The sequence below is a fragment of the Callorhinus ursinus genome, unplaced genomic scaffold, assembly GCF_003265705.2.
Source record: "Callorhinus ursinus isolate GAN/ISIS: 27379988/994484 unplaced genomic scaffold, GSC_fseal_2.0 scaffold4, whole genome shotgun sequence".
Lineage (NCBI taxonomy): Eukaryota > Metazoa > Chordata > Mammalia > Carnivora > Otariidae > Callorhinus > Callorhinus ursinus.
In genome coordinates, this window is record NW_027397066.1 from 126,464,586 (window position 1) to 126,491,569 (window position 26,984).

General features: G+C 33.7%; 1 protein-coding gene across 4 annotated transcripts in view; it reads right to left on the reverse strand.

Moving 5' to 3' along the window:
• LRBA (LPS responsive beige-like anchor protein) overlaps positions 1-26,984 on the reverse strand; it is a 742,782-nt gene that overhangs the window by 514,457 nt on the left and 201,341 nt on the right. For all 4 annotated transcript variants that reach the window (XM_073892352.1, XM_025874296.2, XM_073892351.1 and 1 more), the window contains 4 exons: positions 26,527-26,634; positions 22,784-22,943; positions 19,368-19,815; positions 10,182-10,315 (listed from right to left, as the gene is read on the reverse strand). In XM_073892352.1, the coding sequence (XP_073748453.1) occupies positions 10,182-10,315; positions 19,368-19,815; positions 22,784-22,943; positions 26,527-26,634 (850 nt within the window). The remainder of the gene's footprint in view (positions 1-10,181; positions 10,316-19,367; positions 19,816-22,783; positions 22,944-26,526; positions 26,635-26,984) is intronic.

Below are 26,984 nucleotides of genomic sequence, written 5' to 3' on the forward strand. Positions count from 1 at the left end.
CCACCAATCTTTGACAAAGCAGAAAAGAATGTCCAATTGAAAAAAGACAGTCTCTTCAACAAACATATTTTATAATCAAAGGCATCTGAACAATTGTAGTCAGCCATAGTTGACACCTAACTGTAAGAGGAAACAGTGGATAAAATCAAGAAAGCAACAGATTCAAATCCAAGATATGGTAAAAGACTAAGAAAGGAAGAACTGTTTATTTAAAATCTTTATCTTGGCAGGCTACAATCTTCAAGATCACATAAACTGGACGCCTAGAGGAAAAACAGTTGTATAATTTCAACATACTGTGTAAGTATAATGATTTACTTGTAGTGAAGATGAACCTCTAAGCTCCATTCCAAAAGTGTAAGCCACAGAAGATCATCTCCATCACCCCCCTTACTACAAAAGGACACCAAATGTGGCAGTAAATTTAACTGGGCTTAAAAGCATAGAGTTCTTTTTATTTTTTTTAAGGGGGGGTGTTTGGGGGAGGGGTAGAGGAAAAGGGAGAGAGAGAATCCCAAGCAGGCTCCATGCCCAGGACAGACCCCCGACACAGGGCTCGGTCTCACAACCCTGAGATCATGACCTGAGTGGAAATCAAGAGTTAATACACTTAACCGACTGAGCCACCCAGGTGCCCCAAGGTTTTCTTATTCTTAATTGCATGGTTACCCTAAAAGAAACCAGATTCCTGAGTGAACCTTGAGGACTGAAACAAGCATGCAGCTTTATTCACTCATTTATTTATTGAAAATTATCTTTTGAGAACAAATAGAAGACTAGGTATTGTTCTGGATGCTTGGGACATATGCTTATATTAACAAAAAGTTCAGCCCTTGTAGGGGAAGACAGACAATAAATAATAAACATAATAAGTAAGTTGGAAGCTAGAAGGTGGTTGTGCTATGGGAAATAATAGAGAATAATGAGGGGAAATGGAAGCATGGGGTGGGGTTTAGTGAAAGCTGGTTGCATCTTTAGATATGATGGTCAAGGTGAAACCTAGGGAAGGTGACCTATGAGCAAAAGTCTGAAGGCAGGGAAAGAATTAGCCAAGAAGAGAATCTGTATCTGAGAATCTGTAATCCGTGTTACAAGTAAAATCAGTTGTTTTCCCATTATGACTACAATATAAAAATACTGTGCTTTAAAGAGCAAAAGGTCCCTCTTTTCCAAACCTTAAGCTAGTCAGGCCTCAAGCCATTAGCTTAAATAGATCAAGGAAATCATTTGCATCAGGATGGGGGCCACACTGACCAGGAGCAAAGTATAGGAGCTCAAACAATGTGAGGAGTACATTTAAGTATAAAAGAAAACTAAAAAAAACTTTGAGGTAATGATTTGACATTAAGGGCATTTGTGTGAATTCATGGTTTCACTAAATACAGGTAATATATAAAAGTATATATGAAATATATACCCTCATTCAAATACATATCCATATATAGTCCCCTAGTTCTGTCCACCGAGAGGACTTGGGAGCAACAATACCCTAACACCTCATGTCCAAATCTTTCTTCTAAATACTATTCTTCACTAAGGGAGAGAAATGACCAATTCAAGATCAACTGGAGAAAAGTACACAATGAGCTTGAAACATCTAGTTGTATTTTTTAGAAATCTATCAAAGATATGCCCAAGGAATAATAGGTCATCATTCACAAAAACACAGAAGCCAGCTCGAAGGGACTACCACTGACCAAACTGGAGACATTTTGAGCATAAAAATAAATGATAATAACTATCTACAACCCATCCAATAAAATAGGAAGCCAAAAAGGCCATACTGATATGATAAATTAACAATCTGAGGAACAGGATATTTAAATAATTTCAAAGTACCTTTCCACAAAACACTTATTAATTACAAAAAGGAAAGAGTAACTTTAACATATAGAAAATTGGCAGTTAGATGTTAATCAAATAATCCAAGTGCACATCATCAATATTGTGACAAGTCAAAACTGTGCACCATATGATGAGCACTGGGTGATTATGGAAGTGTTCAATCACTATATTGTACACCTGAAACTAATATAACACTGTATGTTAACTATACTGGAATTAAAATAAAGACAAAATTGTGCACCAGGTGATTAGATTCTTTTCTTCTCCACCTGTTCCATAATATTCCTACTAAAGAAGTATATCATAATCTGCTTCTAATCATGAGGATCTAGGGACATTCATTTGAGTCATTCCTAGTTCTTTACCATAATAAATAGTGCTTTGCATTTGCTTATATAAATGTATGTGCCTTCCTTGATTTTTTTTAAAGTAGGCTCCATGCCCAGTGTGGAGCCCAGTGAGGAGCTTGAACTCACGACCCTGAGATCAAGATCTGAGCTGAGATCAAGAGTTGGATACTTAACCGACTGAGCCAGCCAGGTGCCCTGCTCCTTGATTTTTTGAGGTAACTTCCTAGAAGTCAATAAACACATACTTTAAATATGGATACATATTGTCAAATTGCTCTGAATAAACAATTTACACTTCCTTGACTACTAGTAAAATTGAATGAATTTTCCCACTTTACTAGAAATAAAACAGGTAACATAAATAACTACTACTCTGACCTTTTGAGCATTTTTGGAGGAATCTTTATCTTCATAATTTGTAATTATTATACATAGTGACATTTTCCTTTTATCGCTCATTACAAATACTTAAGTGTGTGGTAATTATTGCCATGCAGAATTCTAAAACGTTCCTTTTAAATCATTTTACCAGTATGAATTAGAAAACAGAAATACCACCAAATTTTTAACACAGTTGTTAGGATGTTTAAATTTAAAAATCTAAAGCACCTAAGATAGGGGCGCTTGGGGGCTCAGTTGGTTAAGCAACTGCCTTCGGCTCAGGTCATAGATCACAGGGTCCTAGGATCAAGCCCTACGTCAGGCTCCTTGCTCAGCAGGAGAGTCTGCTTCTCCCTCTCCCTCTGCAGCTCCCCCTACCTGTGCTCTCCTGCTCTCTCTCTCTGTCAAATAAATAAAATCCTTAAAAAATAAAAAATAAAGCATCAAAGATAAAGTAGATTCTCCAATGTTGCTTTCCCACATTTCTGCGAAGCACTACAAAAGTCTAGAGCTCTTCTAACTGCCTCTACTTTATATTCATGATTTCTGTTATCCATTTTTAGTCAAGCCTTCTATTTATATATTACTTACCTATTAAATTCTGATAATAAATATAAATGTCCCTCTACTCTTCTCAGCCTGAAATCCATTTCCCTTCGTGCCTTCAAAAAGAAATGTTAGGTCATTCAAGACCACAGCCTTTCTCTTCCACATCTAAAGGAAATCCTGCTAAGCTCTCAAGTTCTCAACAATCAATCTCTCACATAACTTCCATGCCAATTTCTTTAGAAAACATGTTCTACACTAGCAGAAAAGACTTCCTCACTAGCCACCTATAACCAAACCATTCTCAAATTGAATCCTAGCTCTATCAATATTAGGCCAGTTTCTCTGATAGTAACTACCCTTCCGGGGTTGTTATATGATTGAAATATTTGGGGGAAGCAGTAGCAGTGCACAGTAAGTCTGCCACTTATTAGCACTGGACTTGGGTCAAGTACTTAAGCTCTCTGTGCTTTATTTTCCTAATCTATAAAATGAATAGTGATACCTACACTTCACAGAATTATTTTGAGCCTGGCGTATAACAAATACCCAATGAATGATAGCTTCCTTTCTTACCCTTCTACTCTATGACTTCCTTTAAAATACAAAGAAAGTTATCATAGTTCCTTTTAATCTGTACTATAGGCTGAAAATACACCCAAATTCCTCAGTGATTATTCATGTGACATTAAGTACAGGTAACTTAAATGACATGAAGCTTATAAAGTACCTTTTAAAAACTTTAAAAATTTTTTAAAGAAACCAAAGGCAAATCTGTTTTCAAAGTCTAGAAGTTATAAAGCCAAGAAACAAACCCAGATTTAACTGTTACAAAAAGTGGATTTCCAACAATTTCATTTATCCAGATTGGCATAAAACAAAACATAGCCATAAACTTTTGGTAAATCCAGCCACTGTACAAGAAAATATTTTTATTAAAAGCCTGTACTGCCTCACTCCACTCCCATAATTTCCTCAGGCTCACTCCATTTCTATCTGGGCATTTTGATTCAACTTACTCTCTTAGGTAAGGCAAATAAAATTAGTTACAGGTACAGATAAACAGCCAGGCTCTAACCAAGCAAGGATCTGGGAAAACGTGACCTTCCCTGAAATATACTTGGTCTTCAGGCAGAACTAGATCAATAACTCTGATTCAGTTCTGATCACTAACTCACAGCCAAACATAGAGATTCAGAAATCTAGACTGTTTGCCCCCGCCCCCCCCCCACCCCAGGCTTGGTTGCTCTGGGGTAGGATACTGTAGCAATCTTAGACAATTAACCTTTGGATAATTACTGAGCCCACCCCTCTTAGAGTGAGAACATTCCTACAAGATCAAGTTGTGAGTCTCTCTTTTCCATAACACATTTCCTTCCCATTCCCTTAAAAATCAAAATTAACTTTTCTTTTTACTGGGATTTTTATTTATCTCTGTCTTCCTCTCCTCCTCACCATCTTGCTCAACTGAAAGCTAACTGTACATAAAAACCCTAAACAACAGAATGGAATCTATCCTAATGCATAGTATTAATTTTAAAGTGAAGTTAAGGCACACATTTCTTTATAATGACAATTTTTAAAGTACATATATGAATTCCCACTTCACAATCAAAAGTTTTCCATTTTCTCCTTTCTTTCCCCATTAAAATTTCAAACTAGAGGGCAAAACAAGGCAAAGTCGAAAAGAATCTTTCACTGTTCAGTATCTGGGATTTCTGAGACTCGGGTCCATCCTTCTATTTCTACACAACACTCAATGAAGTACTTCAGAGACCAAATATCTTTATTATAGTCAGTTAATGACACCTCCAATTCTCTAAATCCTTGACAGCAATATGATCACTAAACCATAACTGGCCACTGACTTCTATTACTAGTGATTAATTATTTCTGAGCTTCATTTCTTTGGTGAAAGTTTTTAAAGACCACCTTTATTTAGAGTATAACTACTGGTAGTTTTTCTCTATTTAAAAATAAAGACAAGTAATAAATCTCAAGAAAATATCTGTATGAGGCTCTAGGTAGTAATTACAAAACAAAAATAGCTTTTACTGTGCTGACTCTAATTTTAACAAGCTGAAATGCATATCCAAAGTCTAAAGAAGACAGGAGAAATGGTGGCTCTAAATAAAACAGTAACAAAAATGCCTTCCTGACACCACCCTACAAGTGTTGCCAATTTTCAAACCTAAAAGAGACTACAGTAGAAAAGGATTCTATAAACAGTCTTTTTCAATAATAAGAGAACACTGTACCAACAAAGATAAAAAGGTTGGAGGGATGGGTGAAACAGGTGATGGGGATTAAAGGGTACATTTTGTTGTGATGAGCACTGGGTGCTTGTATGGAATCACTAAATTGTATACCTGAAACTAATATTACACTGAAATTTAAATAAAAACTTTAAAAAAATCAACTAGCAATAATTATTGGAGGAAAACACCACACGAAAAAAATAAACTAATATATCAGTAATTTCATAGGGGTTGTCCTCCATTTCTGCCATGGAAAAAATGTAATTTCCAAATATTCTGCATTTTTCAATTCAGATAAAATCATAAATTTATAACTAATTTATTGTTTTAAATTTACTTTAAATATCTTTAATACACAATCACACATATGTAAATGCAGAAGCTACTTTGAACATGTGGAATGATGCTGACTTATCTTTTCCTTATCATTGCACTGATAAACTGGCTCCTTCAAACTGACAGTTTTCCAGACATTCAAATGAACAAAAAGGAAAATGCAAATACATCATCTGTCTAGTATCTATCCAGGGAATAGCCAACTGTTTATTCAAAGTCCCTAAGGGTCTAAATAAATAATGTCCTCTAAAATAAAGTATCATTAAAACAAGTGCCAATATTTAATCCCTAAACACTGGATTTTTTAAATTTCTCTCCCTCCCCCTTTCACTCCCCCCACCTCCTCACCAATTCTGGACCAGTTGCAGGAGGGACAGTCTATATGCCCAGTAAAAACTCTTTATTAAATAAAAGAAACTTGTATTGATTGAGTAAATATAAGTCTCTTGGGTCAAATTTCATACAAAGCAAAGAATCAAATATTTTTCTTCAATGTTAAACATGCTAATTAATAAATATGCATGGCTCTGATAAACAGAACAGAGCCTAATATTCTAATGAGAAATATAATTATTATATTTTACAACCTAGCAAACACCCAGCATATAAATCACTGAAAAAAACAGTCTGTTTTGTTCCTTTATCGGGTTAGCTTCATTTTTGTTTTATTCACTTATGTTTTGCATCATGGTAGAAAAAAACATTTTAGCATATCTGAAAAAAGAGTAATGGCATCATAACACATACTGTATTCTGGGCAATCAAACCTGTACTGATGAGTAACTTGAAAATTTCCAGATTTTGATATATTTACTAAAACTGTTTTCTCTTTTAGCTTTCTTTTAAAATATGCATATACCTTGTTCTCTGATAAATCAGTTACTAAGAAAGATTTGCCATTGTTATTAATAGACTATCCTTTTTTGCTAATAAAATGTTACAGAAGCTAAGGAATATTATCCGAACTAAAATCTGAGATTTGTATAATAATCAAAATTTGTACACTAAGCACAGTTCCAGTAATGCACAATTTAAAATGTAAATGTACAAATCTTCAATTTTTTTTGCAAAGTTATACATTTGGGTGATTTTTTTTTAAGTACAGTTGACACACAATGTTACATTAGTTTCAGATGTACAACATAGTGATTCCACAATTCTCTATATTATGATATACTCAACACAAGTATAATTACTACCTGTCACCATACAATGCAATTACCATACCAATGACTATGTATTTCCTATGCTATATGACTTATTCATTCCATAACTGGAAGCCTGTATCTCCCACTCCCATTCACTCATTTCACCCATCCCCCCATACTCCTTTGTTCTGGCAACTACCAGTTTGTTCTCTGTATTTATGGGTCTACTTCTGCTTTTTTGTTAGTTTGTTTTGTTTTTTAGTTGGTGATAATATTATGACAGAAGAATCTCTGACCTCACATAAAGCTGACAAGCTCTAATTCTTTTTCTGGGATCCAACTATCTAATTCTAGTTTCTCTTTGATTGTGTCACATGTAAAATTTAGAAATCCCATTTTGATACCAAAATTTCTAAATAGTTTAAATGTTTCTGCTACAAAAGTCCTATTTTATGTTTTATACTTACATGGTTTCTTCCAAGGAAATTCCCATTTTTTGCTATGTACTATCAAGTATATTTTTTATTAATCAATAATCTATTAATAAATTTTAGCAGTTCATTTTTTGTTGCTGACTCACTATAAAATTCAGAACTGAAGTCATCCCAAGGCACAAAGATTTAAGGTTAAAATTCACAGGAACAGGTATTGACTATATCCTCATACAAAGAAAATAATACAAGATCAAACCAAGACTAATACCTAACTCACCCAGATCTGCAAGAATAAACTGGCCAGGGGTGCCTGGGTGGCTCAGTCAGTTAAGCATCAGACTCTTAATTTCAGATCAGGTCATGATCTCAGGGTCCCAGGATCGAGTCCCTGCTTGTCCTTGACCCTCTGCTCCTCCCCCTGCTCTCTAATAAACAAACAAAATCTTAAAAAAAAAAAAAAAGAATAAACTGCCCAGCTCAGCATGCAATTACAACAACTATCAATTCATCCACAAATCATTTTCTCCCAATTCTTGCCTGAACGAGAAGTAGGAAAATAAACTTAAATATATATGCTGCCTATTTTTTTTAATGGCAAATAACAAATTAAGAGAACTACCAAAAAGAAAACAAAAATCTCTCAGTTAAAAATACTGACAGTGAAGAGATAACTATTTGTGGAGTTTGGATTCCAAGTGAAAAAAGAACAGAATACATGGGCAAGTATGGTAAACAAGAGTATGTAAAGTGGGGTTGTAGGAGAGTGAGAAGTACAATGACTGAAAACACTACATTGAGTTAGATTTTCCCTATCAAGGTAGTAAGGTTCATGTCAGCAATTAATGGAATGGAATAGAAATAAAGTAAACTGAATTGTGTTAAGACTGTTGAATCACAGACCTGTACCTCTGAAACAAATAATACAATATATGTTAAAAGAAAGAAAAAAGAAGAAGATAGCAGGAGGGGAAAAATGAAAGGGGAGAAATCGGAGGGGGAGACGAACCATGAGAGATGATGGACTCTGAGAAACAAACTGAGGGTTCTAGAGGGGAGGGGGGTGGGGGGATGGGTTAGCCTGGTGATGGGTATTAAAGAGGGCACGTTCTGCATGGAGCACTGGGTGTTCTATACAAACAATGAACCGGAACACTACATCAAAAACTAATGATGTAATGTATGGTGATTAATATAATAAAACAAAAGAAAGAAAGTAAACTGGAGACATCATATAACAATGACAACAAGAGCACAGTGAAAGAGGAAAGGGTCAAATGATATGAAAAACAAATGATAAAAACAAAGACCATCACCACAAAGATTTGGAATAACTTAATGAGGAATTTTTCTCTTAAGGGGTTTTAGGGAGAAGAAAAGAACTAACAATTCCAGCACAAAATGGGAAAGCCTGGGAACTATCTGAGAAACATCACCAGAAATTAAACAAACTTAAATAATGGGGGAAAAGGGTACATTATAGGCTGGATACAGGGTTTTGTGGGGGCTTGCCAATAAATAAATAGTCTTCAAAATAGCAAATTATTTTGTAATTCTGCATATGGTTCTTCAGGGTGAGTTTATATAATAATGGATATACTGAAAAAAAATACAATGCTTCAGAAATAAATATATCATACTGTTTTATATCCAGTATTGCCCATATATCTCTCAGCTTCCTGTTTATCTCTTCTGAAGACTGCATGATTTAAATTTTGAAAATATTTTTAAAAGCAATCAGAGGACTGCTTTAATTACTTTGTCCCATAAACTGAAATTAAAAGGCAATATATTCAAAATAAGATGAAAATATTTTACTCAGTGTACTGTGAACCTCTAAACTTACTACATTTGCTCTGGGAAGTTATTAGAAATTCACTAACACTGAGTTTAAAAGATGGCCTGCAATTTCATAGATTTAAGTACCTTCTGCCTTTTTCCCAACTGAAGCAGCTCCAGAAAAATCACAGCTGATTTTTTTTTTTTAGGGGTTTTTGGATGGGGGTGAAAAAACAGAAATTTCATCCAGCCTAATATAGATTATCAAACTGTTTCTCCTCCAAAGTAAAACAAAAGCATCAGAGTATAATGGAAAAATGTGGTAGAGTTCTACACTTATTTTCTTTCATATTTTCTCACTAGAACAATGATGAAAAATGTACCACACTACTGTAAGATGTTAGTAATAGGGAATGGGAAGTAATGAGAATTGGGAATGTTGAGGTAGTATATGGAACTCTGAACTTTCCATTCCATTTTTCCGTAACCTAAAACTGAAGTGAGGTCTATTTGCAATTTTTTAAATTTTTAGTAAAATAAAAGGCAACACAGCACAAAACTCTGTATACTACTACTACAGATTTTAGTTTCCAAGTAGAAATTTTTTTTCAATAAACTGAATATTGTATAATTATGTATAAATACAAGATTAATGATAAAATTTTGAAAAAGATACGAACATGAAACTTAAAAAATCAAAACTGCCAGTAGTTCAACCACATGGAAATAATCAAGTAACTTCAGAGTATATCGCCTACCTTCCTCCATGTATAAAAGATATATACTTCACTTAGCTACGATTACATGGTATATGTAAAGTATTGCACATATTTTTTTTTTTACTTGACCAACTGTGAACATTTCTTCTTATCATTAAATATTAAGAAAAATTTCTTTAAGTGACAAAAATACTGAAATAACTTTATATAATTTATTTGATACTACTCAAATGTATTTGGAAATTATTAAACAATCAACAGTATAATATAAAAGCATGATTTATAACATGCCTAACAAAATATCTTAACTTTATCAAAAATCCTCAACTTTGCAAAAATGGGATCTAAAAACTTTTTTGCTCAAATCATTAATTAATAACTAACTCACCAGGTGATTCTCCTCCTACATCTGAGGCTTGGCTTGAATCTACTGAAGAAACCACACTGACAGCATTGGTAGGTAGACTTGTACTAAGTGTGGAAGGTAAGACTGCTGATTTTTTTGTTGCAATGACGACACTTCTGTAATAAAGAAAGTAAACAGATTTTAAAATAGAAAAGGTCACTCAACCTAATTACATTAATTTCAAAATAGAAAGTAGGAAACTAATTTCTTTTTATAATTTGCTTATTTCTATTTTGATGTACAATTTTGAATATTCTCTCAACAAGAAATCTCTCCAATGCATTCATATTTATCTGAATTTCAGTGTTTTAGGATGAAGACAATGTCCTATGGAAATATAATAATCCATTATAACATTTGAACTTACAATTACTATATAATATTCTTTAAATTTATGATCATCTTTAATTATCCAACTTAAATAAAATATAACCAAAGGTATATAAAAAAGGGATTTTGGCACTCAAGTGGAAAAGTAATTAACTTTTTCTTAACCTCAGAACTGAAGCAGAAAACTCAACATGTTTCTACATGGATTTTAAAGCACCACTAATTTGAAATCATAAAACCTCAAAAATCTTATACAGTAAAAAAAATAAAAAATAAAAAACAATTTTTAACATGTATATAGTCCAAGTTTTTTTTTAAGCCCCAATGACTATCTTTTGATAATATTATATCAAAAAAACAATGCATAGGTATAAAAGCTAGATGCCAAAAATTCCAAATAATCAAATTTGTTCATTTTGTCTATTATTCAAACACAGGTATTTATGATATACCAATTTCAATTAAAGTGAATACTTTCTACCAAAATAGTAACCAAAAGACCTTATTAGGCATAACTAAAAGGCATTTTTAATTGAAGTTAGCTCCATAAACATGCAAAAACTCAGCTAATGAGGTAAAGCGGACAGCTGATATATAATGCACTCCCACAGCAGTGCTTACTTTTAATTACCTGGTGTTAACCATAAGCCTAAAGTCTTCAACATTCAATTTATTTAATCACATCTTTTGTTGACAATATTGTAACTGCAAGCTTCAAGTATTCCCTTAACAGCTTTAAAGTATTCAGTTTCTAAATAAAGTTACTTAGATACTTGATCCCAATAAATGTATTCAAAAGTGGAAATTATGTAATTCCAGTATCTTAAAAATATATTTTGTTTTTGTTGTTATACCAAAGAAAGACAATACAAAGCAAAATAGGTTCTGTTTTACTTCAGTGCCTATCATGTGACAGCAAACACTGTTGCCAATTAAATCAAGTTCTCTTGTGTTAGGCATGGCTTATTCAATGTACTTGGGGGTAGCTGGTGTCACATCATTATAAGGGTGACTGCCAATGTTAACTATACACTAAAAAATAGAAGCAACAGCCACCTGAGCCCTCAATCCAAAATGGTGTGCTTAAATCATGGTAGCTTATATCAGATGAAATTATTGACTTTAGGGGGAGTAGATATGACCATGTGTGTGCGCGCTAGCAGTACGTTCAAAATAATACAAAATATAATTTATGCATTTCCTACTCAAGGCAGAAATTCATAAACCTATTGTTTAAGAAAATATCTAAGTACATTCCCTAGCAACCTATTTTGGAGGGAGGAGTGCTATGTAGAATTTACTTTCACATTTGTTCACAAAAGAAGAACTAGTAAGATCTAGTTCACTCATATAATAGTTAAGCACTGAAATGAGCAACAGAAAATAGTATTTAGAAAACTGAAATTGTTTTTTCCATAACTGAAATTTAAGACATAAAACTAACCTATGTACAAGCCCACCCTTAGGAATTTCCTCAAGATAACTTATGCCCACAAAAAATGTGTACAATAATGTTCAAGAGGACTTATCTAAGAGCCAAAAACTGGAAACAGCTCAGAAACCTTTCAAAAGAAAAATGAGTAAGTGATATGCTCATACAACAAAACAATACTCAGCAATTAACAGAAACTACTGATAAACATAACATAAGTGAATTTCAAAAGCATTATGTTGAGTGAAGAAAGTTTTATACAAAAGAACACAAACTTTGTTATTTCCTTTTACATGAAGTTCTAGAAAAGGCAAAACTAACCTACAGTAGAAAAGAATCAGAAGAACTGCCTCTAGCTGGGAAGGCACATGAGGGAACTTTGAAGACTGATGATGTCTTGATTGAGGATTTGGGTTACATGGGTGTACAAAGCTGTCAAAATTCATCAAATGGTACATTTAAGATCTGTGCCTTTCAATGCATGTACCTTTTACCTTAAAAAAACCGTACTGACCTCTAAAGATCTGCATGCTGAAATGCTTATGAAGTGAACTGATGTCTGTTGAAACACATAAAAAATAAGACTGATGGATAGAGGGGCGGATATATGAAGAATTTATGATGAAGCAAATAGAATTAAAGGTTAACTGCAGTATCTCAGTGATGGGGTCTGTGGGTGTTCACTGTACAATTCTTTCAATTTCTCTGTTTGAACATTTTCATAATGAAACATTGGAAAACTGGTACAGAAAAAATTTACTACAGATGTTCCTTAACATGTACAACCTCTACTGGTCCAAGACAATATGGTTATTTAAAGGTAACAAACACTTGATCTCATTTCTAACCCTTAAAGCTACTACCATTAACAATGCTATCAATCATGTATACTTACTCTTTATCACAGTTGAGCAAATATTTATTTTCTAAGATCTTTCTCATATTCTCATTCCTAATACATCTAAAGTGTGGCTACCTACATGAATTTACATTTAATCCAGCATTCCTCACACACTTCTGCAATATGCTCCTATGGTTCCTGAGCATGTATGTCATTTCACAACTCTGACCCTTTGTGTATGTTATTCCTCAGCTAAGATGCCTTCCTCTTAGCCCTGATTGCCAGTAACCTCTTCCTTCTCACCTTTCAAAACCTTGCTTACAGGTAAACCTCCCCAGAATCTTCAAGTCCAAGTTCATAATGCACTATTCTTTGTGTTTCCACATGATCCTTTCTTTATATAAATTTATAACTTAAGAGCTGTGATTTAAACTGACGATATGCCAAGAATTATTACTTAATTCTCCAAACAATCCTAACATACATATTACTTCCATTTATTTATTTTTTAAGATTTTATTTATTTGAGAGAGAGAGACACAGCAAGAGAGGGAACACAAGCAGGAGGAGTGGGAGAGGGAGAAGTAGGCTTCCCGCTGAGCAGGGAGCCCAATGCGGGGCTCGATCCCAGGACCCTGGGATCATGACCTGAGCCGAAGTCAGACGCTTAACGACTGAGCCACCCAGGAGCCCCCATAATACTTCCACTTTAGAAGTTAAAATAGTAAAGCTCAGACAGGTAAAGTAACTTGCCAAAGTAAACACCATACAATTCCAGGTTTGTCTAAATAAGAGCCTCCAAATGAACTATTTTCTCATATTGAGCTTTTTCTTAAGTTTCATTGAGATATAATTCATATATCACAAAATTTAAGTGTACAATTAAATGGTTTTTAGTATGTTCACAGAGTTGTGCAACCATTACCACAATCATTTTAACATTTAAACAGAATTCTATAGTATAATCACCTATAAGCAATAATAATAAAGATTTCTGAGATATAAAATTATGTATATATTACTAAAATAAAAAATACATATGCTTACTAAAATAAAAAATACATATGCTTACAAATGGAGAAAGTTCTCAATTCTTTAGCCTACTTATTAGTAATTATTAAAAATAGTTATAAGTATTTAATAATTAGAATAATTATTAATATGTAATGAGAAATGAAATTAATCCATTTCCAAATTCTTTGGCTGATTCAAGTCATTTCTGAGGAAGCAAAATAATAATGCTTCAGCTCTGGGCCACATAAAAACAAAATTCAAAGTCATCATGATCCAATTTAAAGAAAAAGCAGCAGGCAGATTTCAGGATATTTTCCTTTCCTTTATTGTTTCCATTATCATAAGGTTTCCATGTAAAAGACTAAAGTTTTCAATAAAGGTGATCTTTAAGCTATCATATTTATCATGTATGTTATTTATCATGTATGTAAGTATAAATTTAAGCTAATAAAGCATGTGCTACAGTTAAAAAAAAAACTGCAGAAATTTATCTTTACCATTATTCAAGAATGATCATGAAAGGACTAACATGTCACATTTTTCTAAAATGCTTCGGAAAACACAAAGAAAATGCAACATACATTTGGCACAAGTTTGAAATCCTATATGCCAAGCAATGTGCTAGGGATATTTCTGGCTTTGTTCTCAGGGTACAGCTTAAGTTTCTATTTAAGAGACTAAATGAAATCCTTGTTAATATTTAAGAAGTAAATAACTTGAAATTTTTAGTATCTGCCATCAACTTTAATAAAAAGCACTTCAAACTTTCTGGCATAAAGAATTTGTAAGACAGATACGACTTTTAGTTTTAAAGCTAACTTTCCAAACTGTCAATTAAAAACCAAATATTAAAGTATAAAATTTTACATAATTTTTTTAAAGATTTAAACATTTATTTACTTTTGTGGGGGGAGAGAGAGAGAGAACTCATGAGGGGGAGGGCAGAGGGAGAGGAAGAGAAGCAGACTCCCCACTGAGCACAGAGCCCTACCCAGGGCTCAATCCCAAGACCCTGAGATCATGACCTGAGCCAAAATCAAGAGTTGGATGCTTACCCAACTGAGCCACCCAGGCGCCCCACATATTATAACTTTCTTTACAAACTCACTGACTTTAATAAATAATTAGTATCTGTAAGGTACTACACTTAGAATATATATGAATTATTTATAACAATCCATGAATTAAATTAAGAACTACATATTATCATCCCCATTTTACAGATGACAAAGAAGTAATTTTCCTAACATTCCACATACAGAAAGTGTAAACACTGCTGACTTTTTTAAAAATATGAACAAGGGAGACTTCTGTGAAAGTTTCTTTTTGTCACAAAAAAGAGCAAATGTCTTCCAGATCACTAAGGCTCAGAAGTTCCATTTCAGAACCGTATCAGTTTCAAATATCATAAACTTTCACATAAATGCTATTTTATTTAACATGCAAATAGTTCACTAAAGGAGAAAAGAGCATTTTAACCCTAGCACTTTACTCCCTAAGGATCTAATTGAAAAGCCAGACAAGCCCTTGAACTTTATCAAGATAAATCCCTGGCATCCACTAATCACCAGAGAGGATCTTCAAATTAGATAAGAGCAAGAACTTTGGCATGGGAATGAACACAAACACCTTGCCATCCACAGAGGCCCACAACCTGGCAGCCTTTCAGCAAGGTTCCACTCATGTAGCTGTTACTCTAAACTTTCCAGCTATTGCTTGGGAGTTGATAATTCTTAAGATATGAGGAGACTTGTGATTTCTGACACAGCATTCCAGAGATAAATACGTGATCAGAGGGATACTTTGAAATTCCCAAAGATATTCCACTGGCCTAAGCCTGCATGAAAATAGTTTTTCAAAAGGTGTCTCTTGCTAAGAAAAAGAAGGGGGGAAAAAACAAAGCACTTTGCTTGCCATCAGACAATATGTTAAGTGCATACCAGACATATAAGTTCCAAGTAACACCCTGAAAAATACTATCACAAAAATTCCCCTTTGTATTCTATTTCAATAAACCCCTTAATATGTATTACTGAGGCATGGTTTCCCTAAATAAGTTCATAACTCATTCACTGAAGGCATCACTAAGGCACAGATTTAATTTCTACACATTTTTAAAAGAAAAAATGTCCCAATATTTTCAAATTGGGACATTTATAAGGAAACTCTCTTTGACTAGATTAGGAAGATATATTAAATTTAAAAATCTACCCTCACTTAAGTATTTGACTACTCAAACTAAGATTAATACAAAATTTAAATAATGAAAATTAAGAATATTTTAGATTAAAATAAAATAAAAAAGTAGAAAAAAATTCAGAATATCTTAAAAACTAGTTATTTACAACCTCTTCCCACCCTCAAAATACAGCCAAAGCTATGAACAGTTTTATATACACCTTGAGGCATATGTGAACAGATATATCTATTTTTTAAAAAGATCATAAATTCCAAACCATTTTGTACACTACTTTTTCATTTAATAATGTATCTACAATATCATTTTATATCAACAAATAGTGTTCTGCTTTTCTCACTTTAATGGCTGCATACTATTTACTATATGTATAGAACATATGGAACCAATCCTTCATAGATTGGCAACTATGTTTGCATAACACAGCCAAATGACAAGGTCTAGAATCAGTCATCCATGCTTCAAATCTTACTTCCACCATTTACTAGATTAAGAGCTTAATTACCTACTTAATTTCCCTGTGCCTCAGTTTCTTCATCTGTAAAGTAAGAATAAAAAATAGTATCTACCTTTGAACCTACCTAAAAAATGCTTTTAGACTAGTCCTTCACAGAGTAAAAGCTTAACTATGAAATTTCTCCAGCAGAAAATATTTTATACTTGCGTGTATCTTCTGATTTAATTTCTAGTAGAAATTAAGTTTACATATTTTAAATTTTAATACTGCCAATTTTCCCTCAAATAAATTGTATTAATATGCCCTCTCGACAATATAAAAGTGTTTTTTCATGCCCTCAGTAACACTAGGTATCATCTTTTAAACCTCTGCTAATTTAATCAAATTATCTCATGGTTATTTAAATTTTTATTTCCTTCATTATTAGTGATACAGACTGTCTGTACATTTGCATATTGAGTATTTATCTTCTTGTATATGAACTACCTGTTCCCATTATTTAATTTTTCTAGATTAGTCATTTTATTTATTTAACATTTTATACACACAAACACACACACACACGGAATATAATCCTTTTATCTGTAATATGTATTCCAAATATTTAGTGTCTATACATACACAACAGAAAGCAGCAATGCCTAAATGTCTTATTAGGTGGGATAGCTAGGTTCACATTTACTGAGTGATTTCTTCATGCTAAGCGTTATAGATTAATATCTCGTCAATATAATTTCCCATCAGTACATACATTCCCATCTGCTTTTTTTGGTCTTTTGCCTTTAGCTGTGTAGTATCACACTATTTAAGGATAAGGAAGCTGAAGCTCAGTGGGGTAACTAGTCCAAATTTACTAATAAGTGATAGAGCCAGAACTCAAACTCAGTTTTGTCTGATTTCTAGAATCAATACTTTAACTCCTATGTTATAAAGTCTATTAAAAAAAGAAAAAGACAGCGGAACTTAGCAGCCACTTGACCTGTAATGTCACAATATAAATATACCAATATGCTAATTACCCAGAATTTAGAATTTGTCAATCTCATCACACCAGCACATTGACCTCATCTTTAAACAGAGGTAGAAGGAACAAGATGACAAAGGATGATGGTAAAAATACTCTCCACTAAATTATATATGTCCCTGTGTTCTTTCAGAGCATCTTAATTACTATAAACAATTTTTACCAGCGGATATCTAGTGTTCCAACCCACAGCAAGTCTAAAGTAGAAAACTAGGAGATGAGAGGAAATAAAGAGAAGAGGAGGGCGCCTGGGTGGCCCAGTTGGTTAAGCGACTGCCTTCGGCTCAGGTCATGATCCTGGAGTCCCGGGATCGAGTCCCACATCGGGCTCCCTGCTCAGCAGTGAGTCTGCTGCTCCCTCGGATCCTCCCCCCTCTCATGCTCTCTCTATCTCATTCTCTCTCTCAAATAAATAAATAAAATCTTAAAAAAAAAAAGAGAGAAGAGGAGACACAAAGAAATAAATGACAGAAGGAAATGGATGATGAGGATATGTCAGAAGAAAACAGAAGCCAACTTGAAGGAATCTCACTGGCCAAATCAGAGACAATCTGAGCATCAACATAAAGCATAACAATCACAACAATAGATTATAACCTCCTGAATAAAATAGGAAACGATAAAGCCATAAAATGAACTGAATTCATTTGATCAGGATGACAGAGTTTCACTCTTTACAAGAAGTACTTTAACAGTGGAGAAACCTAGAAAATATCACTTTAATAAATGATTAGAAAGAATATCAGCAGTAATAAAATAAAACCATGTGTGCCACCTGTTGGAATGCAATGAGAAGAAAAAGAGCCACTTCTGCAATTTTCCTGACAAAAATGCATTAACTTCAATATAATCCTAAAGAAACATTAGACAAATCTCAGGGAGATTCTACAAAACAGCTGGGCTATCATCTCCTAATGTCAAGATCATTAAATTCAAGGAAAGACTAAAGAACTGTTCTTCCAGATTAAAGGAAAATAGAGACACAACAAAACACAACACATAATTCTGAAATGGATCCTTCTACTATAAAGGGTATTATTAAGACAATTAGTGAAACTTAAAGGGTGTTTGAAGATTAGAAGGTAGTCTTATATCAGTATTAATTTCCTTATTTTGACTAATGTATTGTGGTTATGTAGAAAATATACAATGAAATATTCAAAGGGGATGGACTATCGTGTCAACTTCCTTTCATATGACTCCAGAAAAACAAAAGTTCTTTTAACTGGCATATAAAGTTCTTCAACTTCTCTGTAAGTTAGAGCTTATATCCAGATAAAAATAATGATGTTTGAAAAAGAGTATGTTTAACAACTCACTACATACATGTCTTATGGGTAGAATTTCAGAAAGTTTAGTAACATATAAAAAAATTTTTCAGGCACATTAGCAAAAGGTTTATTAGGCAGCAGAATAAAGTCAAGAATCTATAGTCGCTTTCTCAAGCTGTCAAGCTCTGAACACCTTGAATTCCTGAGTCTACTGGAATCCACAGATGCCCACCTTTTTTTTCCACAAAGGCTGGCACCATACTGGCAGCAAAAGAGTAGCCATTTGTAAGTAGAGGTGATTTCTAACTTGTAACAAACAAAATTATGTACCATACAACTTGCAAATGTAATATTAAAATTAAATACTAAAATTATTTTTAAATCATCTTATTGGTAGGATGAAAAATAAAAATTTTAATACCTTGTTGCCTACCTTCAAACCTCTTATACAACAAAAATATCCTTTTAATTTTTATAGACTAGATCAAAACATCCGTTTCTAATGTTGAAGCCACAAAATTTAAGAGTTAAATTCCTGTTTACCCTTTAAATACCTGTAATTTATAAATATAAGCAGACCAAAACAAGACTATTTACAGTACCTATCAAAAGATCTGAACTGCACAGATTGTTCAACAGATAGATCACCAAGAGCTCCAAGGCAGGCTGGTGGCAGAAGGGTAGGATCCACTGTGACTCCATCTCCTGGTATATTAACCAAGCTTCGAAGAATGTCCTTTACATTGACATTTTTTGAAACTGGAACTGACGGTGCAGCCTTGTTATCCAACTCACTTCCTCCATCATTTTTGGTTTCCTGAGATTTATTGACTTCTAAAGAAAGAGTGCACAGTGCCTCACTGATTGCATCTGGGCCTGCACTGACACTTGGAGGTACTATAGGAGGAGCTACATCCACACTGTTTCCTAAGCCAGCAGCTGTTTCTTCGCCAATGCCTGAGTCCCTCCTTCGAGTAGATGATGTGCTTTCAGATTCTTCCACTGACGCTGGTGTTAACGGACTAAATGCTGATGGTGTATTTTCTACATCTTACCCAGAAACAGAAGAAAAGAACAAAAAACACTTAGAACCAATTTTTAAAGGGTACATTCAGCCCTAACAGCCATCTATTATTTTATTTACTTTTTTAAGTTTTTATTTTAATTTCAGCTAGTTAACACAGTGTTATATTAGTTTCAGGTGTACAATGTAGTGATTCAACACTTCCATACATCACCCACATAACCCAGTGCTCATCATAACAAGTGTACTCCTTAATCCCCATCACCTATTGAACACATCCTACCATCTACTATTTTAAATTATGAAATATATGGCATGTTCTAAAAGGCAAAAATAAATTAAATAATCTATATAGTATACTGCGTTAGTATACCTATAATCAAAATAGATGCTTTAATAAAATGATGAGAATAAAAATAATAAATGATAACAAATGATCTGAGAAAAACCCACCAAACTGAATATAACATACCAATGGAAAGCAACACAAGGTTGAAAGCAATTGGCCTACAAGAAAAAATCCAAAATCCTTAGGATAAAATAAAGACTCTTCAATAACAGAAGTCTGCTAGAATGTAAACTTAATCAAGGCAAGGAATTTGTCTTCTTTAACACTTCACGTCCAGCACCTATAACAATGCCTGGGCTCACAATAATGCCTGGCAAGTAGTAGGTGGTCAGCAACTATTTATCAGATGACTATTCATTTCCAACTTTATCTCCTGCTACTCTTATACTTTACAACACCAAATTACTTGCAATCTGCTGAACACGGGACAATGTTTTGGGCTTCTGTGCCTTTATACATTGCCATTTCTTTGGGCAGTAATTCTAAGATTTCTACCTCAAACAGTTTCTACCTGCTAAAAAAACATATCACTCCCATATGCAAGAATAATTCAATAATCTTTAACATCTAATTCAACACAGAGCATCACCTACTTTGTTTGACTTTCATTCCCTCTAATCCAGGCATTCACTGCATTCCAACAAAAATGCTCCATCTTGCTAGATCCAATGGTCACCAAAACCCTCCATCTTGCTAACTCCAATGGTCAGTTTTCAGTCCTAACAGTACTTGATACAGCAACAGCAAAGGATCATTCTCTCCAACTTGGTGATACTTTTTCACCTGGCTAATAGGACATCATACTCTTCCAGTTTTTCATCTATTACCTCACTGGTTGTTCCTTCTTAATTTCCTTCACTTCTTTTTCTCCTTGATTTCTTAAGTTGGAGGGACTTAGCATTTACCTTCCCTTTCAACATTTATTCCCTCAGTGATCTCATTCACTCTCAAACTTTTAAAACACTGCTCTATCAACAACAACAAAATCAGACTTATTTTTAAGTGCCTACTCTACATCTTCTATGTCTAAAAGATACCTCAAACTCAACATGTTGAAAACTGAATTTATCTTTCCCTGAAAATGCTTCACTTTCAGTCTAACCAACTGCACTTTATAGTCATTCTTAACAACGTTCCATCTTTCACATATCCACAACTACTATTTTAAATCCTGTTCTCCCTACCACCAAAATATATCCAGAATCTTACTACTGCTTACCAGCCCTATAGCTACCAGTTACCACCTTAGTCCATCCCAAAATCCATTCTTTCCTGGATTATTGCAACATCCTCCCAACTGGTTGTGTTAGACTGTTACATTAATAATCCTTGGCCCATGCCTCCTCGTATTCACCCCCTTAAATGTGGGCTAGGCCTCACTTACTTTAACCAACAGAATGTGGCAGTGGGCCAGTTCTGTGCCCAATCTTTACAAAGGTCTGGCAGCTTGTGCATTTTTCAGAATCTCTGAACACCTCTGTAAACAAGCTGGCTACCTTACTGGAGAGAACATGTACAGTGACTACATGAAAAGATAGAGGGCCTCCAAACTAATGGTGGAACACCAAGGAATTTCAGCTAAGACCAAGTGTCAAGGCCTCAGACATATAACACCAGCTGAGCCACTTCAAGTCAGTCAGCCTCAACTCTTGGAGCCATCCTAGCTAGGCAGTAGATATGAGTAGAAAAGCCATTTCAGACCCAGCAAACATCATTTAGAGCAGGGATGAATTATCCCCATTGTGCCCTGTCCAAACCAAATTCACGGAATCATGATAACAAGATGAAAACAGTTATGGTTTTAGCCACTGGACTTCGAGGTAATATGTTACACAGCAGTACATAACAAAAACCCTGGTTTTTTCCTTGCTCGCTAGAGTGTATTCTCCATACAGAATCCCAAATGTTATTTTTTTAAAAACAAGTCAATTGTAACTCCTGTCTCAAAACCCTCAAATAATTCTCTATTTTCCTTAGAGTAAAAATCCACACTACATTTCTCCTGGTCATTCCTAATATTCTTCTCTATTCAATTTTATCTTTTCTTAGTACTTACAACCTTCTAAAATACTATACAATTTACTTATTACCTGCACTTCTTTTCTATCTCCTCTCACTAGAATACAAGCTCCAAAAGAGCAGACAGTTTTTTCCTCTTTTGTTCATGAATATACCCAAGTACCTAGTAGGTACTAAATGAATGTTTGTTAAATAAATAAACCACTTCCACTGAGTGGTAGCTACTATTACAACTATAATAGCTGCTTCTCTTACTATACCTCTACGACCTGCAGCTACTTCTAGAACACTCCAGTTATTACAGTTTTTTGTTAACAAATCTGTCTCTTATAAAAGAAAATAATTTATTCTTCACAATAAATGCCAAAGCAAACAAAAATGTTTAACACTTAATTGCAAAGGATAACATTTTCTCACTTATGTTTTAACTAAAGAAGAGATATCGTCTCCCAATTGCAACTACCTACATGGTACTTAAATTAAACTGAAATATTTAGTTGTTAATTTAAAAATGTACACTCACACTTTATGTATAAATGGATTTAAATTCCAGAATCAGTATTTTAACTATTAGGTAATGTTCTACTTGAACTTTGAATGCCAGATAATAAGATATGGAAACTTACCAGGAAGTGATAAATTTCCACGTTCACTACCAGTTTCCTTAAATGACTGGATACGGCTTTCATTTTGGGGTTCCAAAATGTCTCTATACTTTGAGACCATAAGAACAGAGATAAAGTATACAACTGCCAAGGCTAAAAACTGAGCTTGTTTGCTATCCTCCTGGGGAAAAAAAAAAATAGTTGATCATGGCACTATTAAATAAGATGTATCAATCTTATTTTACATGACATTTAAATATAAAACATGGCCACAAATCTTTCATTACACGCAGAAAATAATAAATTCACCTTAGCAAAGATTAGACAAAGATTTTTGGAAAAAATGCCTGTAAATGAGAGGTTTTACTCTTGTGAAACATGGAAGGAGAATTGGGCTTGTTTTTGAAAATTAAGTAACTCAGTCTGAAGACATATGGCCCAATATACTTCATAAGATTAATCAAATAAGAAATTATCATTATATATGAGTAGTTTTTTTACTTCTAATCATAAGAATTAAAATATGCATAAAAAATCACGATTAACAATTTTCCTAAAAGACAAATATTCAAGGAAAAAAAAGTGAGGTAATCAGATACAGAACAGGATGCCAAAGGAATTCTAAGGAGTATTTTATTTTTATTTTTTTTTTTTAAAGATTTTATTTATTTATTTGAGAGAGAGAATGAGATAGAGAGAGCACGAGAGGGAAGAGGGTCAGAGGGAGAAGCAGACTCCCTGCTGAGCAGGGAGCCCGATGCGGGACTCGATCCTGGGACTCCAGGATCATGACCTGAGCCGAAGGCAGTCGCTTAACCAACTGAGCCACCCAGGCGCCCCAGGGGTATTTTAAATAGTACAGACAACCAAGTGTCTAAGATTGAAAATACAGTGTCTGCCAGAAAGAAAAGGACAAACTAGATTGACCTCTACAAGAGACCAGGGCTTCATCTTAGCTCTACAGATCACCTACATATCTGTATACTGATGACCTCTTCATCTAATCAAATTCTCCATCTTCAAAGGGACCCTGAACACATCACTATTCTGATAACTTTTCAAAATAATTTAAAGGAAAAACTCAAACTTGTTCATCAAATTCTGAAAACTAAAGATACCCTGAATAACATAAATTTAGGGTAACGAAAGCAAAGAACACTGTTGCCTAGCAGATAAATAAATGGCAACCAATGGTGCAAATGAAGCTAAAAGTTAACCAGTATCAATGTGTTTGACACAATCAATTTCTGAGAAAGTATGAGATATCATGCTCTACCTGAACATTTCCACTTGATACAACTATGAGAAATATTTATAATCTGACAAGAATCTATGATACTCTTTATGTTCATATGCAAGATCTTATTAGTCTTGATAGAAAAGATAAATATACATTTTCCCTTTTTTATTAACCATTCCTTTTCTCTAGACACTCCTGTGTTCTCCTGCCACAGGATCCTGACACTATTATAAGAACTGTTCCTGATGATGGCAACATTTAAAACATAGGCAAATAATTTACTTGATATTAACTTTTTTTTTTAAGATTTTACTTATTTATTTATTTGAGAAAGAGAGAAAGAGCATGAGCAGGGATAGGAGCAGAGGGAGAGGGACAAGCAGACTCTGCAGTGAGCGTGGAGCATGATGGCAGGGCTCCATGTCATGACCCTGAGATCATGACCTGAGCAGAAATCAAGAGTTGGATGCTTAACTGACTGAGCCACCTAGGCACCCATTGATCATAACTTCTTAATCTATTACAAATCATTTGTGCCTATCTAAATACTTATTTAGCCCATTTATATGTTCAATATTTACTTATTACAGTATGAAATTTATAGTGGAAGCTTTCTGTCCAAGAAGAAATATCCAATAGATCCATATGTTTAAGTCCTAAATCCCAAAATAAATTTGTTTTCAATTGACAGTAAGCTGTCACTTACTGAATGCTTACAATGATCAGGCACTATACTATACTTCAAACACATTCTTTAACCCATTTGAATAAGATAAGGACTAGAGAAATAATTTACCTAAAGACATAAAGTAAGTGAAAAAGCAAACATGAACTCAGATTAGAGTGATTAAAAAGTTCAGCACTTAACCTCAGAGTAATAATTTCTTTATATTGCCAATCTAAGGTCATTTCCTTTTTCATTAAAGTTTGCTAATGCTAAAAGAGCTTCTGGGACATAGTCTGGAAAACACTGTCTTTTTTCTAAAACTCCTACAAGGTGATAATAAAACTTTTTTAATTACAAAAAAAATTTATTACTTTCAGAAATTACATGTTAAACATAGAAGATATCTAATTCTTTATCCAAATAGCATAATATAAAAACTTGTTATAAAGTTCCAAAGAGCCAAATCATATAGAGCCAGGATGAGGAGTTTTTATTTCATTTTAAGTGCTATGGGAAGCCATTAGAGAATATTTCAAGCAAGAGTTATATTACCTATTATAGATTTTTAAAGATCACTGGAAGAAAAACAAAGCTATGGGGCAAGGGACTCAAAGAAAAAAAAGGGGGGAGAGAAAGCAGCAGTAGTATTTGGTCCTAAAATGAACCACAATCAGTGGGTTCTGAAAAAAAAAAAAACAAAATTAATGGTTTCTTAATTAAAGGAATGATACAACTACCAAAAAGCAAAAAAATGGAGATCTAGGGAGGCAGTATACCTAATGCTTAAGATCAAAATTTCAAGAACCAGATTCCCTAGATCCTTAACCCACTTCCACCTCTTAATACTTGTGTGAACTTAAACAGATTATTTAACCTAATACTTCTATCTTTCTCATAGGATTATTGCATGAATTAAATGAAACAGAACATCCAGTTGTATGCTTAAAACACAGTAAGCATTCAATAACTATTAACCATAGCTAATAACTATTAACTACTATTAACAAATTGTATATGTGTATAAAACTTAGTCAAGAACTCAAGAAAGGACTAAAACCCTACAAAAAGAGGAGCGAAAATTAAAAATTAAAATTATAAAGTTTATAAAAAACTTGCAGAACATTCAGTACTGAAGAGGCAGTGTATTCAATAAATATTAACTAATGATAATATTACAAATGCTGATGAGTAGGATTACAAATAATTTTTATTTTCTTTAGACTTTCTTATACAATTTTACAGTTTGTACGTAAAACTGGGCCATATATCAAAATCAACTAAAACAAACATTTTTTTAAAAATTAAAACCACCACACACACCATTTCCTCATGTACCTTTGTATCGTAATTCTGTTCCTTTGAGGGGAAAAATATCCAATATTCAGTAAAAATAATATGCCATTCAGAATCTGAATATCATATTACTTTCAGAGTAGATTCTGGAGTTTAAGACTGCTGGGTTGGAATCCTATCATTTACTAGCTCTGTTAGCTGGAACAAATTATTCAAGCTCTCTGTGCCTCAGATTCCTCATTTATAAAATGGGAATTACAAAAGTATACAACTCAAGAAGTCGTTGGGACATGTGAAGGGGACTTATATTGGGACTTAGGACATGTGAAGCACTTATAGTGCTTAATATGTGATAATATACTATTTTTAGTATTATTACTCTGATATATTAACTCACTTTCCAATATTCTAAGATTCTAAAATCACTGTCAAAAGAACTGGTTTCTAGCCCTTCTTATATCAAGTCAACTATTTTATATCACAAAGAGTTCTCACTCTCAATACTTTGACCTTGGAGGAAAGAAGTATCAGCTAAGAGTATGTGAAAGAAATACTGTAACTTACTATGTCTCTGAAGACAACTGCCCTAAGCCGATTAATATCCATGTCTTGTAGGAGCTTGTCAAAATCTCTTACTGGAGATATACCACCAGTTACAATGTCCACTGGACTCTATTTAAGACAAAAAAAAAAATATATATATATATATATATATACACACACACACACACACACACACACACAATTATGTAGACTTTTAAAAAAATTAGCACAGTATTCCAAATACCAGGGGAGAAAAAGTTATAACATTGGTTTCCCAGTTTTTTTTCCAACTTCCTTCTCTCTTCTTTTTTGGGATACTGGAATAGAGGTGGGGGTTACAGAAGGGAGCCATAAAGGAAAACACAAACTGCATGTAACTTACCAAGTACATGAAATACAAATTGACATATTCAAATACCAAAGACACAAGAAAAGTAAACATTTGGAAAAGCAGACAAGATTAAGTATAAGCAAATCTT